General features: G+C 32.4%; 1 protein-coding gene across 4 annotated transcripts in view; it reads right to left on the minus strand.

Annotated features, from left to right (window-relative positions):
* The window catches only part of Dmd (dystrophin), a 2099091-nt gene that overhangs the window by 1249100 nt on the left and 833885 nt on the right, over nt 1-16106 (minus strand). For all 4 annotated transcript variants that reach the window (XM_047536255.1, XM_047536256.1, XM_047536254.1 and 1 more), the window contains exons 35-37: nt 5375-5554; nt 4936-5064; nt 2408-2578 (exon numbers count right to left, since the gene is read on the minus strand). In XM_047536255.1, coding sequence (XP_047392211.1) covers nt 2408-2578; nt 4936-5064; nt 5375-5554 — 480 coding nt within the window. The remainder of the gene's footprint in view (nt 1-2407; nt 2579-4935; nt 5065-5374; nt 5555-16106) is intronic.

Consider the following 16106-nt stretch of genomic DNA (forward strand, 5'->3'; position numbering starts at 1 on the left):
AGTGACTTCCTAGTAGATTAGAAATTTGACACCATATTCTGTGGGCATAACTTGTAGTTTCTGAAGTTAGGCACAGAAAAGAGAAAATAAAGCTTCAGAATCTCTCCCCAACTAGTAATTGTACTCACTATTTTCCATTTTATACATTTCATTTTGAATAACTTGGAGGTCAGGGTAGTTTTTCTTTTAAAAATTATTGATCCAGTGTAACTCCCTTATCATACATTGTTCAAACAGATATTTAGAAAAATCACTTTTTCTCTGTTGCTGACAAGTTTAGATATAGAATTCAATCTTTTAAGTCGGTGCTCATTCTTTCTGCTAGTATTACCTCACCAGTATTTGAATATCTCCATGAAGATGCATTAATATTAAACATATTTTAGGACTGTAATAAGTATTTATTTTTGTGCTTATAAGCAGGATATTTCTTAGGCAAGTATCTGTACATTCTTGCATCTTTGCATACTCTCTAGTGGAAGTTTAATATCATTTGTTGATGCAATGAATAAATAAGTAAAGTATCAAATAAGCTTTGTGTTTTTTTGTTTCATCCTGATGGTAAAGCATAATTATCTCTTTAGAATCTCAATATGGGATCACTATTGCACCAGGTTATCTTTACTAATTCAAACAAAAAGGAATATTTTGAAAAGCAAATATGGAATTGTTTTATAAATTAATATTTAATTGAAAATACTGATTTGAAATATCTATATCTTACACTGAAAGGGAAAATAAAAGAAGTACACAGAGTGGCTCATCTCAATCATGATTTTCTGAATTATTACAAATTTGTGCAAAACAGTACAAACACTCAAGAATTTGTATTGCTCACAAATTTGCCTAAGCAACATTTGTCACCTATGGTGGAGGATGAGCTTGCCCCATTTTTCAATAGTGTCTGGAAGTCATAATCTTATAACATAATTTATCTCAAAATAATAACATTTTGTCATAAATATTCTATAACTTCATAATTTACTGAAATTGCATATATATGATTGGAATAAAATAAAACAGTAATGAAGCAATAGCAGTTTTAGATGGTTGAAATAAAAGTCTTTTGGTTACTGAGGTATTATCTAAGTCATTGCTATCTCTAGAAGTAAAAGCAATTGTCTAAGTAGCAGAGTACATTATTAAAGAATAATTAACTATACTCTGAAAATAAAATTTCAGAATCTGTCAGATTTTTTGCAAGTGATACTGGCTATATATATGCTTGGCAAGGTGAGTTTTGATGGTATCTATATCTCATGCATAAACTATTTAGAATTCTTCATATCAGATTTCATGTATTTTGAAATCTTCAAATATATACTATATATAACGTGATGACTTGCTGTAACACCCTAGATACTGCAGCAATTGTGAAACCAGATTTTAATGGGTGTCCACAATTATGAAAATAAATTTTTGAATACATTCTCCTATTTTTGTAGGAATCATTACTTACCTGGCATTTTGTATCATATTTTCTCACAAATATTTCAATAAGGTTTTTCTCACTTAAACTCCCAGCAATTACCTGTATGTCTAAATATATGTATTTATTTTATATATATCTTTATATTTGAAAGCAATTGTATGCTATATTGAAAAATGTGTCAAACTACATTATATCAATTTTGCAGTGATTCCTTGCATTCGAAATATTCCTCAAGGAGTTGAAATTTTATGCTATATTCATATATTTTTGCATAACATAAGATTTTATCTTCATTAAATGTTACACAAATATAAAGGTTTTCATGCAAAAGTACCATATCCCCTGGCTCTTCATTAAATAGAATAAATATAAATAAATATATAAAATTACAAAAATTAGGATATATAAGCTTTGTAACTCTTTGTCTTCATGGCTTGAGCATTTCATTATAGCCTGTTTGTCACAGTGTTTGCAACTAGCAAGAACACATTAATACACAGATGTGCACAATAAGAAGTACAAATACCCTAGATCATGCAGGAGATGTACAAGGCCTCATTCTGGATATTCAATCTATAATACACATAAGCAATATTATATTTAGCAAAATGTATCAATATCAGTAGCGTGTTCTTAATCTTTTGTGCTTTTGTATTTTTTACTTTTGCCTGCAGCATGCTATTTGCTACTTTGCTGTAGGTGACCCCTGAAAGTACATATGTAAACCAGTGCAGAATGCAGTTCTAGAATAGCTGTGGCAGCAAAAAAGTATGAGAGACAGAGGGAGAAAAGGGGGTGGGGAGATTGATTTATCTCTCATGAGAGTCAGTGGTAAAATTTCCTTAAATGCAATTTGACCTTCATTTTCCTTTTGGAAATTTTGCTGTGGGGGTTGCTTGCCCCCTTCAGGGCACAGCGCAACCTTCGCAAGAGATCATTTAGCACTACTTTCCACCTTGGAGTAGATCTTCCTACCTTTCCAGTCTTAATTCTGTGAGAAATGGCTGCAAATCGATGGTTGAGCTCTGAGATTTTAGGCTCTACTAGTTTCCTGCAGTGTTCACCGCGGTTTGCCATCAAGTTCGCTGCTTGATCACGTGTGGAGTCCACCTTTGGGCGCATGTCATTCATTTCAGCCTTTAAACGCTATATTCCATGAGCAAGAAATAGGGCTTGAAGTTAGTAATGGAAGTTGAGTCAGATAAAGAGAGAGAAAGAGAGAGAGAGAGAGAGAGAGAGAGAGAGACAGAGAGAGAGAGAGAGACAGAGACAGAGACAGAGACATGAGACATGCAAAAGAATGAAAAGGGAGGGGGAAAAGTCAACTTCCATAATAAGTAGAGTAAAGGTGAAAATATGTATGATGCCTGAAAAACAGGTCCCAATCTTTGATTAAGTTTGATGCATGTCAATTTAAACTTTATTTAGTCTGAGAAGGACAAATGCAATTTTCCTGATTTCTTTATGTTGTACACAAAAATATTACTTTATATGTAGTCTTCCTTATCTTTTATTGATGAAATTTAATATTTGTAGAACAACCTAAACATGTACTTAACAGGGAATCACACTTTTCTATTTCTTCCTGCTCATTTGGAGTTCCTCTTGGTTTATTACATAGACTCTCAGTGAAAAAACTGATTTTCTAACAGATATTGATTCTGTGTTATATATAGAGGTATTGAGGAATTTTCTGCCTGACTCAAGAGATCACAGAGACTGTAAGTTAAAAAATTCAGTTCTTATTATCTCAAAAATTTTGAAGGAATTTCATCATAAAGTGACATTCTTGACTACATTTCAAGGGATAATGGAAAATATATCAAAATAAGTTCCAGATAATAGAGTAAATATGTTTTGGAGGTAGCCTAAAAAGCATTTAGAGTTTTTCATTAGAATGTAATCACAAATTATGGGAAATACCCATGGTATAAAAAGGAAAAACAATGAATTGAAGAGAAAGAAATCATGATTTTTTTTTCTTTTTAGATATATATGACAGTAGAATGTATCTTGACATAGTATATATACATGGAGTATGACTTATTCTAATTAGAATATCATTCTTTTGGTTGTACATGATATGGATTTTCACTGGTGCTGTATTCGTATAGGAATGTTGGAAAGTTACATTCAATTCGTTCTACTGTCTTTCCCATTCCCAACCCCACACCCTTCCCTTCATTCCCCTTTGTCCAATCCATTGAACTTCTATCCCCACCCCCTTTATTGTGTGTTAGTATCTGCATATCAGAGAGGACATTCAGCCTTTGGTTTTATGAGTGTTCTTTAAGTAGCAACTCACTAGGCACCTGATATTATTGAAGAGCTCAGCAAAACTAAAATAAGAATTATTAATGTAAATGAGATTTAAAATTCAATTCTTCCTATTTAATTGAGAAAGGGGCTATCATCCAACAAAGTCAATGCCGTATCTATAAGATATGTTTGTACATTATGCCTCTCATACCCTTTTAAAGGAACCATTTGTTAAAAGAAAGATGAAGTTACCCTTGAGAAAGAAGAATTAGAATTTCAAAAAAAAGTAGTTCAAAAAAGAGGGAGCCTGAAGTTATGTTTACTTTACATGTCATTAAAAAATGAAAAATTCAGTTTTTCTATCACAGGTTATGAATAATTTCAGGTTGAATATTCCTTGTCTAAAGTACTTGGGACTAGAAGTATTTTGAATTTTGTGAAATATTTTTTGAATATTGAAATATTTACATATATAATAAGCTATCTTGGGGATGGAATTCAAGTTTAAACACAAATTCATTTATGTTTCATATATATCTATACACACAATCTGAATGTAACTGTATATAATTTTAAACTATTTTGTTCATGAAACAGTTTCATGGTGTGGGATTTTCCACTAGTAACATCATGATGGCACTCAAAAGTTTTGGATTTTGGAGCAATTTGAATTTTGATATTTGGATCAGTGATGCTCAACCTGTGTACAAAGATTGGGATTTGGCATAGATAAAATATCCAAATGATTGCATTTCAGGTGTTTACTCAGATGAGTTCTATGAATGATGGAAACTGTGCTTTGTTTTAGACACAAGAGTATAATAGTACTACCATTAAAATAGACAAGAGCTTGTAATACAGTAACAAAATAAAACATGGAATTCCTTTCTAACCAGAGTTTAAACTGGATGTGATTAGATGAAACGTGGATTTGGACATATATCCTGATTATAGAACTTTTTGATGTCAATTCCCATTCACAAAAGAATGAATGAAGGAAGGAAGGAAGGAAGGAAGGAAGGAAGGTAGGAAGGAAGGAAGGAAGGAAGAAAGGAAGAGGAAGGAAGGAAGGAAGGAAGGAAGGAAGGAAGGAAGGAAGGAAGGAAGGAAGGAAGGAAGGAAGGAAGGAGAGAAAGACTGATTGCTTTACTCTTATTAAGTCCATGGTTTCTTCTAGGACAAACATGATTGACATAACTGTTGTGCAGTTTAAAAATTAGTTTTCACAATATTTTATTTGCTACCTTAAGTATGTCTTCTTTTTGCTGGGGTTTCTTTTTCTCAGATTCATCCAAAAGTGTATCAGCTTGAATAATCCACTTTGTGATCTGATCAACGTTCTGGTCAAAGTTTTCCATGTGTTTCTGGTATTCCTTAATTGTACAAAGATATATTGTAACATTATTTGGTTAAACAATATTCTTAAAGAATGTGTCCTACTTTTTACAATTCTAAAAAGGACAATAATATAGTATCACTCAAATTAATTTTTAAGTGAGATCTCCATAAAGAATAAAGCACAGAAAGACAAAAATATGTTAAAATATAGTTATAGAGATCTACATATAAAGAATTAGGAGCCAGCATGATTGTGGAGAGGTGGAATTTTCAAATATTAACCGAATGCTTGCATAAAATTTTTTCTCTTGTTAGAGATGGGTGGAAAAGCTTCCAGTCTCTTACCAACAAAAGATTCAACCACTCTTCTGCTCGGGAAGTGACAGCTATCCAGTTACTATTCAGAAGACTCAGTTTATCTTCTACCAAGGTCTCCTTCTTGCCCAACACCGTTTTCAAGGCCTCTCCTAGCTCTGTGACACTCTTCAAGTGAACCTTTTGCTTCTCAATCTCTTTCTGAGTAGCCTGTGAAAAGGACAGCACTAAGCTTTAAGTAACATATTGTAGCATTAGCATTTAATACTTGTGATGGGAGTATATATATGGTTTATACGGTAAGACACCTACAACAAATGTGCTTACAAACCATGAAATCACATTATATATTGCAGTTTAATTATTAGGGATATAGGGCAAACATTTATACATAAACATCATTAATTTCTTATCTAATCATGACTATACATTTAACATACACATCATTTAATTAAATATATTTTATTTAATTTTATTTAATGGATAAAGGCAGTCATTTGAAGACTCATCCATAAATAAGGATCTGCTTTGAGATAATTCAACAGGTATGGTGCTACTTCATTTCTGCAGCAAGGACATTCAGCTTCTTGGTGCCACTAACCTGTTTGGCATCTGGTGATTATTCCCCTTCTCATACTAATGCTTTCCAAGGAATAAAATTAACAGGATTTTAAATTAAATCACTTGTACTGAAACATAATGTACATGATTTTTTAAAATTTTGTAATATAGTAAGTAGTACATATTTTCTCTCCTAACATGTTAACTATCATGGCCTACCATAATAATTTTTAAGATATTTTCAGAGCAGTAATAAGCATAACTGATATTTTTAAGTATATACAATGACTGGGACATGAAATATAATTGTCATTTCTATTGGTGATAAAATCACAAGTATTGCTTTACCGAGAATTGTTCATATTTATAATAGAAAAATGTTTAATTTCAATTATGTGAATAAAGATTTTTTCCAAAGCAAGTTCACAAACTTCAATTCTACCTGTATATCCTAGATTAAAATCCCCTAAGAAAGCACTATAATCATAAGTGCTAAGATTTTATTTACAAAACTTAAGAATAATCACATTTAATATGAAAAAAACAGAGTTGTTAGAAAACTGAATCCCAGGACAAATATTTTCTGCTTCCCCTACTCAGAGCCCTTTTCTTGAACTGAGGCATGACTAACCACCTTGAGTTTCCCTGCCTCTGTCTTCAGTTTTCCCATTGCCTACCTACACAACCAGATGTTAGACATGCAGAGGGAGTTGAGTCAGAACACAGTAGATTTCTTCTCATAAAAGGTTAACTGAGAGACACAGCCACTACAATTAGAATGTAAACTGAAAAGTCATTTGCAGATGAAGCTGATATCTTTATCACAGAAAGCCAGTCAAAGCAAGACAAAAATCTCAGTAACAAAAATAATAAGAAGAAAGCACAGGAAGTCGACCTGAAAAGAATCAAATGAAATATATGCACAGAGAACAACAGAAGTAGTCCATGTAAAAGAGAAAGAGGTAATCTTTCTGACAAACAAATCTAGATTTTACTTTATCTTATTTTTATTTTGGTACTGGGGATTGAACCCAGGGATACTTAACTATCAAGCCACACTCCCAGCCCTATCTATATTTCATTTAGAAACAGAGTCTTGCTGAGTTGCTTAGGCACTCACTAAGTTCCTGAGGCTGGTTCTGAACGTGGGACCATCCTGCTTCAGCCTCCTGAGTTGCTGGGATTAGTCATACGCCACCACACCTAGCAAGATCTTATGTCTTATTCCTAGAAGCTCCCAATATGGCTTTTCTACCTTTATTATATACCTAAATAGTGCTTGTGACTGTTGTTCTTCCAAACCATCAGGTCCTCCTGGTTTATTCATTTTTGTTCTTGCCCTTGCCATCAATAAGCAGGTAAGCAGGAAGGTATAAATGAGATAAAATGATGGAATTAAATTTTTTATACAGGAAAGGATAACTGTTTCAAGTCTATATTAATGATATTTTAAATATTTTTAGTTGTAGAGGGACACAATATCTTATTTATTTATTTTTATGTGGTGCTGAGGATCAAACCCAATGCCTCACATGTACTAAGCAAGTGCTCTACCACTGAGCTACAACCCAGCCCTCTATATTATGCTTTTGCATTTGTGCTTTTAATATAAAAATACCCAAAATTGAGGCAATTAACCCCAAATCGACTTACATGTTACAAGAGTTATCTGCAATGTAGGTGTCATTAGTTATACGAGTAAGTTTAGCATTTCCTAAAGTAATGTGTTCATATATCAATCATAAATGTTTATTATACTCCTATTACATGCCAGTTACTATTGTAGCAGTGTTGTAAGTGATACTGCTCAATGTATTTTGGAAAATTATAGAAAGTACCCCATTGAGGGGAATATGGTCCCTCCAAAACATTACTTTTGAGTAGACCTGGACTAGATTTCAGCCTTTTTAAATCCTTTTCCTTTTCCTTGGTTAATATCCAACCTCTACAATCACAGATATTGGCCAGTGTTCTAGGCACTGTGGATAAAATGAAAGAGAAGGTAACTCCCTATCTTTAAAAAACTTTTGAGTATAGTTGGGTCAAGAAAATACAAGTAAATGAGTTTTCTTTATTTCCTGTATACCACACTAATGGTTTGTCACTCCAGTTGATTTACTTGCCAAAAAACACCTCAAAAATTTCCAATTTAATTTATATTAGGATTACTAATTATCTCTTAAAATATCTTCATAAAGATTACCTTATGTTTTAGCCTTAATATAAAATAATTTTATATGTATCTTTGTTTCTTACATGCCAGGCAATGTAATTAAAGGCAATAAAATTTTCTAAACCTCAGAAGAAATCATAATTTTGAATTTAGGAAATATTGTAACTAGGTCCTAGATCAAAATAACTATTATGTATTAAACTTTTACCCAAAAATCTTTGGGCTTATTTTCAAAAGAAAATTTTTAGTGTCCAATCATAGTTCATTCAGTTAATGGGAATAATAAAATAGAAAATGTGGACTAATTACTTGTTAGGTTTCTCAAAAATCACAGGATAACACACTAAATTTTGTTAAAGTTATTATCATAGTGACGTTTGAAAAAAGCAGTGATCATAATGGTTGTTCATAACTGCTTATTGTTAAAGGTGATTCATAGAAAATTTTTATTCTGATTCTACTGATTCTAAAAAATGGACTTATAGTTAAACCTTTATATTGATATTCATAAAATAAACAGTATTTAATCATTTGTATAAGTGTTACATGGGGTTAGGGAAACATATTGTGTTCATTCGATGGGTTTATTTTCCCCTTCAAAAGGGTTTTCACTCAAAGGGGTAACTAAACAAATAACTTCTTAGACTTCAAATGATATACTAATCTTACTTTCTTTAGGGTCTTACTAAAAAATTCACTTAGTTAATGTACACAATAGGCCTAATATTCATTTTTTGCTGTGCTATTCACTACCATAGAAAAGGAAATAATCTTTGCATGCCCTGCTGTAATCATGCCTAAAGTGTGGCTGCAGAGAAAAGCTGAAATGCAATAAAATTATCTAATATCATACTAGAAAAGACCTAGTTTTGGGAAAAATGTGAGTGGTTGGGAGAACCATGAATGGCTACAAGCGAAAGGTGACACTTGAAGCTGGAGGACTAGATAGTTTGGACTAAAGACAAAGTGAAAAGTGATTAGAAGGTATGAAGATTAAAATAGAAGGCCACTAAAAGGGGAATATCATTGGACCCTTACTGAAAACTAAAGGCATACATTTTATGAGGCTATCGAGAAACCATTTTTTCTTGCTCTAATATGTTCCCATAACAGAAGAATGTCTGTGACTACTGATGGATGAGGAAATAAACAAAAGCCATCACTTTGGCCATTCTCTTTATATCCTTATTCATTCCACTCTAAGGGAGCTAGTCAGATAGAGAGAAGGAACTAATCATTCCTGGCAATTCCTCATCTTCCAAAGAATCCAATTCTCAGTGCACCGAATTTCTTCTCTTGCCTTGTGAAGTGATGTGTGGAGTGGGTTATTAAAGGTCTACCTTTCTCAAGGAGAAATGATAAATTCAATAGCTAAGTTGACTAAGTTATAGCTCTAGCCCTTCATTTTTTTCTCATGCAGCTCCTAGGATGGATTTTAAGTCTGAAAAAAAAGCAAGACTGTATACAGTATGTTTTATTTTGATATGAGGTGGTATAGGTTCACTATTGGAGATACAAGAACAGCTAAATGTGAACTATATACCTGACACTAAGGGTTTTTATGACATTGGAGAAATGTCTGACATGAGGAGAATATAACTTAAATATAAACTGCAACGAAGTCTAACATGCTTTTATTTTCATGTATTTATGATAGCTGATAGTTTCAGAATATTATAAATTACTAACTTTTCTGATTTCAAATAAACAAATTTGCTATCTATGTTCTAACTGTGATAATTTTTAAATGCTACCTAATTTCTTCATATGTAAATATTCTCTGTGTTTATGGAATTATGAAAAGTACATTCTGATTGACTCCTCATATCTATAAGTTAATTGTTGAAATTTTAAGTGAGGTACTAGGTTTAGGATTCAGCCATTAACCCATCAACTCACCTCACTGATGTAGTAGGAGGATGGGAAACACCTGCTCTGTTGATATCTGATCATACCATCACATGATTGCAATTTTTTCTTAAACTTTACTCAAGAACTATAAAAGTACTAGAATAGATATCTGTGCCCATACAAACACATGCAGAGATATTTTACCCAGGGATAGAAAACATACTTTACTTGGGCTTCACTCACTTTCATAACCATCTAACATTTTATTAAGTTTTCCAACACTTTCCCCCAGTTTTGGGGAGTATCCCAAGAATGTATGGTCTTAGGGTATCTTACATAACTGCTGTGATATTTCCACTCCCTCTTTTTAAACTTATTACAGGTCTCCAATCCCATAAATTGTATCTAACTTGGCCCGACATGCAGTTCCATATGAGACTTAACACCATTTCCTTATCTCTCTCTCCCTTTCCTAAAACACTCTAGATTCTTGTGGGATTTTTAGCTCTTTATCTCTTGCGTGTTTACTTTAATATGGATGAAGGATTAACTAACACACTCATAAATGATATCTTAAAACATTCCCCTAACCCAAGTGAATTCTACACATAGTTGGTCTATGTAAATATTATACCACTTCTGGTGTATTAGAAATGGAAGAGTTCTTTTATCTTTTAACTGCACAAATATGTTCAAAGGAAGACAGATAATAAATTACCATATGAGCGCAATTCCAAGATGTGTATTTATTAAAGTTTTTTGAATTTGAAATGAAACATACAATTTACCTTTACAGTGTTGTCTGTGTATGTTTGGATCCTAAACAGTTGGATTCAAATTACTGTTGTATCATACAACCTAATATGTATTAAATGTGATAAAATTTGATATTAATTGCCTTTTCAAGCTCTTGTTTTATCCTATTATGGCTCGAGGTTTAGGACATATTTTACTATTAGGCTAATGTGATGGAATAATATAATGATAGATTAAAGAAGAATATAAAACATTAAATAGTGGATTTTATAGCAATGTGTATTGACTTTTTATTAATAATGTATTGTCTATTAAAAATTTCATGAAAGCAGAATGTGCAGAACAGAAATTATAGTTATAACTATAATGACAGTGAATAGTGACTTCAATGGCATTTAACAGATGTTCTATTTTCTAAGTAACAGCTGCTTGATGCATTCATTGTACCAAGTTAATGATCTGCTAGTGTAATTTCACTTCACAGATGAATTACTGTGCTCTCTTTAAAAAAAAGATATGCAATTTTTCATGAGAATGATAGTGTAACAGACTTTAAAAATAAGTAATAGTTCTCATGCTTTTAGAACTAAGAGAAGTGATGAGTTGAAGCAATTATCCTGATAATCTAGGAGCAGAAACCAGAAATGGTGAAAGCTGATTCTTTTTTTAATACAAAACATGGCTGACTGAATTGAATGGAGATCTCATCAGACTACTTGAAATTCATGAATCTTGCTTTTATGACATTATCAAGTGGTTCTCAACTTTGTTAGATATTATTAGTCATTGGCTACTCTCTGACAGACCAATTAAATCAGAATCTCTGGAGGTGGACCCCAGTAATTGATGTTTTCCAAGTTTCCCAGGTGATTTCAGCATGTGGTCAATGTTGAGAGCCAGTGGCAAACAGAAGGACATAGTCTGTCATAAGGATTCATTGGGTGATAGTAAGTAAATTTTAGAAGCAAATTGGCAGCATATAGGTAATGGAGGAAACTAATAATTGTTCTTGTTCATGTTGAATATTATAAAAATTCCCTCTGAAATAAATGTGAAAAGCACAATAACTTTTTATATAAGTGGCAATTTAGACATAAAATATTTTGTATTATTTAATACTCTGAATTAACTTAAACATGTCCTGTGTGTACTTCTCTCAGGCAACCTTGGTACATTGAGACTACTGTTAATAAAATATATTGCTCAGTTTATAAAAAATGGTCGATGTGAATTATCCAAAACCTGGTAGATTTAGTTTATTATAGCACCAAAAAATGTTTCTAGGGAATTGTATTTGACCATTTTAATTTGTAGATGGCATCATGGATAGTGAAGGGTTTTTAAAATTTTTTTAAATTAATTATTTTTTCCAATTTGTTGTACATGACAGAATGCATTTATACATTTTGATAGATCATACATAAATAGAGTGTAATCTCATTTTTCTGATTTTATATAATTTGGAAAACATTGGTCATGCAGTCATATATATACATGAGGTTTAATGGAGCTGAATTACTCAACTGATATGAAATATTTGATTAATGAAACTAAATTAGAAATAGCTGAAATATGTTAGTGGTTAAATCAGAAAATTATATAGATTAAACTTTGCTGTAGCTTATGTTTTCCAAACATAATGGTCGTTAGAGAAATAAACTTTTATTTAATCACATATTTGCTTTCTTATGGCTGTATTTTCATGCTCAATTTGTATGTTAAGCAATTTGGGCTATTAATGGGATAGTCAGAATTGATTTACTTATATCCAACTAATCAGAGTTAATTTAAGATATTAAAATACAATTTGAGACCTAAAATCATATTATTGGGGAAAGAAAACAATGTAATAAGTGATAAATGTAAATATTTTTCATTTTATTATTTTAACATGGGCTTATATTTTGTGCACATTGAATTCATTCATGGTTCTTTTCTGGATATCTTTTATATTATTTTAGAGTTTGAGTGTCTTAATAATTACTAGAGAATAATATTTCTAATGATAATTTAGTATACTGTAAAAAGGGTTTGGAATCAGAGACAGTATTGAATTCTAGTTGTGGTTTTGTTATGTACCAGGAATTCGATTTTCTCATCTACAAAATAGGAACATTTGATCAGATGGCTGTTCATGTTTCCATTTGTTCAAAAATATGAATAATTTTAAATGTACATTAGCATTTTCCTCTTCTCTCGAGAACTGGTCATTGTATTTTCAATTTTCATCTTAAATTACAACTTTTTTGAACAGATATTTAATGAACATGTGTTAGACGCTATAAAATGTACATGGGAAACACCAGTGATCAAAACAGACATTTTGTCTGGGGTTGTGGCTCAGTGGTAGAGTACTTGCCTAGCATGTGTGAAGCACTGTTTTGATCCTCAGCACATTAAAAATAAATAAAATAAAGGTGTTGTGTCCATGTATAATTTTAAAAATATTTTAAAAAACCAGACATTTCCCCTGTACTCTTGTCCAGTGAATTGTTAATACCTATGCAATTGTTCAAGAGGATAGAGTTTATGATAGCTCAAGGATCCTGTGCAGTCTGGCACAGGTGCTTGAATCTCCCCTATGTTGCCTTTCCATTTCCTTTCATCAGTTCTACTCTATTGACATCAATGTCTCTGACCTCAGTCTGGCAAACTCCATTAATAGAGTTGTGAGGTATGAAAGGCAAAAGTGTCTGATAATTTATGGCATAAAAAATATCTGTTACAATTCCCTTATACTATCTTTATTCTCCAGGCCATGCAGCTAGGAATAATCCATTCTTTCATCATCTTAGTATTAATTTTTCCCTCTTTAACACTATTCTGAACAAAGCAGACTGAACTGTAAAAACCAGAGAAAGGAATATTTCACTTCAGGAATTTCAAAACAGTATTAGTAGTTTAACTTTAAAATTCTCATTATCCAATTTTTCTCCTTTCTATTATTATTCTAAAATGTCTTCTTCCCATTATTTTCACTTAAAATGCTTTCCTCTTCCTTTCTAAAAAAATCAAAAATTTTAAATGAATGAAACAGACATCATTACCCTATGTACATGTATGATTACATGAATGGTATGAATCTACATTGTGTACAACCACAGAAATGAAAAGATGTACCCCATTTGTGTACAATGAATCAAAATGCAGACTGCAAAAATTTTAAAAAATAAAAAATTTTAAATTTATTGATTTCTTTTTATAGAATTATAATTTGGGAGCATGGTTACAGGGTGGAACCAGACAAGATAGTTTTCTTGCTTACAGATGTCCTTCCAATTAATCAACCCTGCACCCATCCTAGCTACTTCTGTAAGTTCTCCCATTCTTTCTTGTGGGATCACTAAGTATCTTATGTAACATCTATGATATTTTCAGGTTTAGAGTTCACTCCAAGTAGATGGCAACTTTAAATATCTGAAATTATTTCATGTATCACCCAGTATTTTAAGCAAAGATTATGTGTTTGCTCTAACATTTTTGGTTCTGAATTTATGACTACTGAATTTTGAGTAGGGAGAAAACTTAGATGTAAGATTATGCTTAGGAAAGACAACTCCTACAACACACCAAAAGAATCCTAGTAATGTCAACTCTTGATACCCTTCCAAGATTGAGACAGGGCAAAGTCTAGGATCAGGCATATGAATTATTTTTACATTAGCTTTCTTCCATTTCAGTTGGCATGCTATTTCTGTCAATAACCATCCTGCACTTGTTCTACGTTTTGTGGGCTGTGCCATTACCATCTTAACTACTCAATTGTGCTGGTGTAGTATAAGAGCAGTCACAGTCAGTAAGTAAACAAACAGGTATGATTATTTTCCAAAATTCTATGAATACTGATGTTTGGATTTCATATAATTTTTATGTATCATGAAGCATTCTCTTTATTTCTCCCAACTATTTACATATGAAAAGCAATTATTAGCAAGTGAGCTGTAAAAAAAAACAGGCAGCAAAATGGAATGAGTCTTTTGGTTACAGTTTGGACATCTCTGCTAGAGTTCATCAACTCTATTAGATTTACCTTAATCTTGATGAGTGAGTCTCTGAAGAATTCTTGCCTTTAAGGAAGCTCAAAAAGTTGGTTAGAATTGAGATAGTCACTAGTAAACCAGATTTATAATGGTTCCCATAGTAGCATTACTCCTCATCATAAGTAGCCTAGATACATATGATTGCTACATCCTTACAAAAAGTGAATGCCTACTCTACTGCTAACCTTGGATGCTCTAAGAAATATTCAATATTCAGAGGAAGGGATATTGAGCATTTTGCTACATATTTATAATAAGGGAAACAACATCATCTTCAGAGGGTCATAGACTTGATGTTACTTCACATCTGGTGACTTGCACATCTTTCCTCTGATACTGATTTCCTCTGAGTAGTAGCATTATAAGGACTGCAGTACCTGCACTTCTATCACACAAACTAACCACTCACATGTTTCCTTTGGCTCCAGTTTGATGCAAATCCTCAACTATCATTTTGTGCCACTCATTTCTGTGACTCTAGTTTCACCAGGAAATAGTGAATAAGAATCAGTCAACCCTACTGTAATGTAGTTAATGAGTTCCAGAAAATCAATACACACACCCTCAGTAAAAACTGAAAAAAACAATGTTCTTCACTGGCTTAGGTAAAGGTGATCTTCTAGGTTCCTGTCTTGTTGCTTACTCAGCAGGAGTATCTTTGACTGATACTTAGCTAAGCCTGAGGAATGCTAGGCATATTCTCTTGAAGCCAGTAATTTCCAACACATAGATGCTATGGTTTGAATATGGGTAGTTTCTCCCACAGGTCCCATGAATTAAAGGCTTGGCTCCCAGGGTAATGCTACTGGGAGAGAGCAGAACCTTCAGTAATTAGAGTCTCATGGGAGATCATTAGGTCACTGGAGTATGTCCTCAAAAGGGATTATGGGACTCTGTTGCTCTTCTCAGTCTCTTTTCTTCCTAGATAATTATGTAAGCAGTATGCTTTGCTATGAGTTTCTGCCATGATGTGCTGCCTTCACCAGAGACCCAAAATGATGAGGCTACCCAATCTAGGACGAGAAACTGCAAAACTGGTAAGTCAGAATAAACCTTCTCTTTTTCCAGGATAGCTGACTCAGGTACTTCATTATAGTAAAGTGAATCTTACTAACATAGTAGATGTTTCTTAATTGTTAAGATTTATGTCACAGAACCTGGTTATGGGGGTTTTCAAAGAAAAAATCCCAATCATTTGGCATTTTTGTATGTTTTGTTTTCTTAGATTCCTATATATGATATTAGAAACAGAAAATACAGAAATTATAATCATCACTTCTATACTCATAACCCATTCAAGGAAAATATATTATATATGTTTGTTTCCTATACACAGTCATATTCACTGTTCTCACAGATATAGGTATTATTCTGTGTTCAC

The sequence above is a fragment of the Sciurus carolinensis genome, chromosome X (genome assembly GCF_902686445.1).
Source record: "Sciurus carolinensis chromosome X, mSciCar1.2, whole genome shotgun sequence".
Taxonomy (NCBI): Eukaryota; Metazoa; Chordata; class Mammalia; order Rodentia; family Sciuridae; genus Sciurus; species Sciurus carolinensis.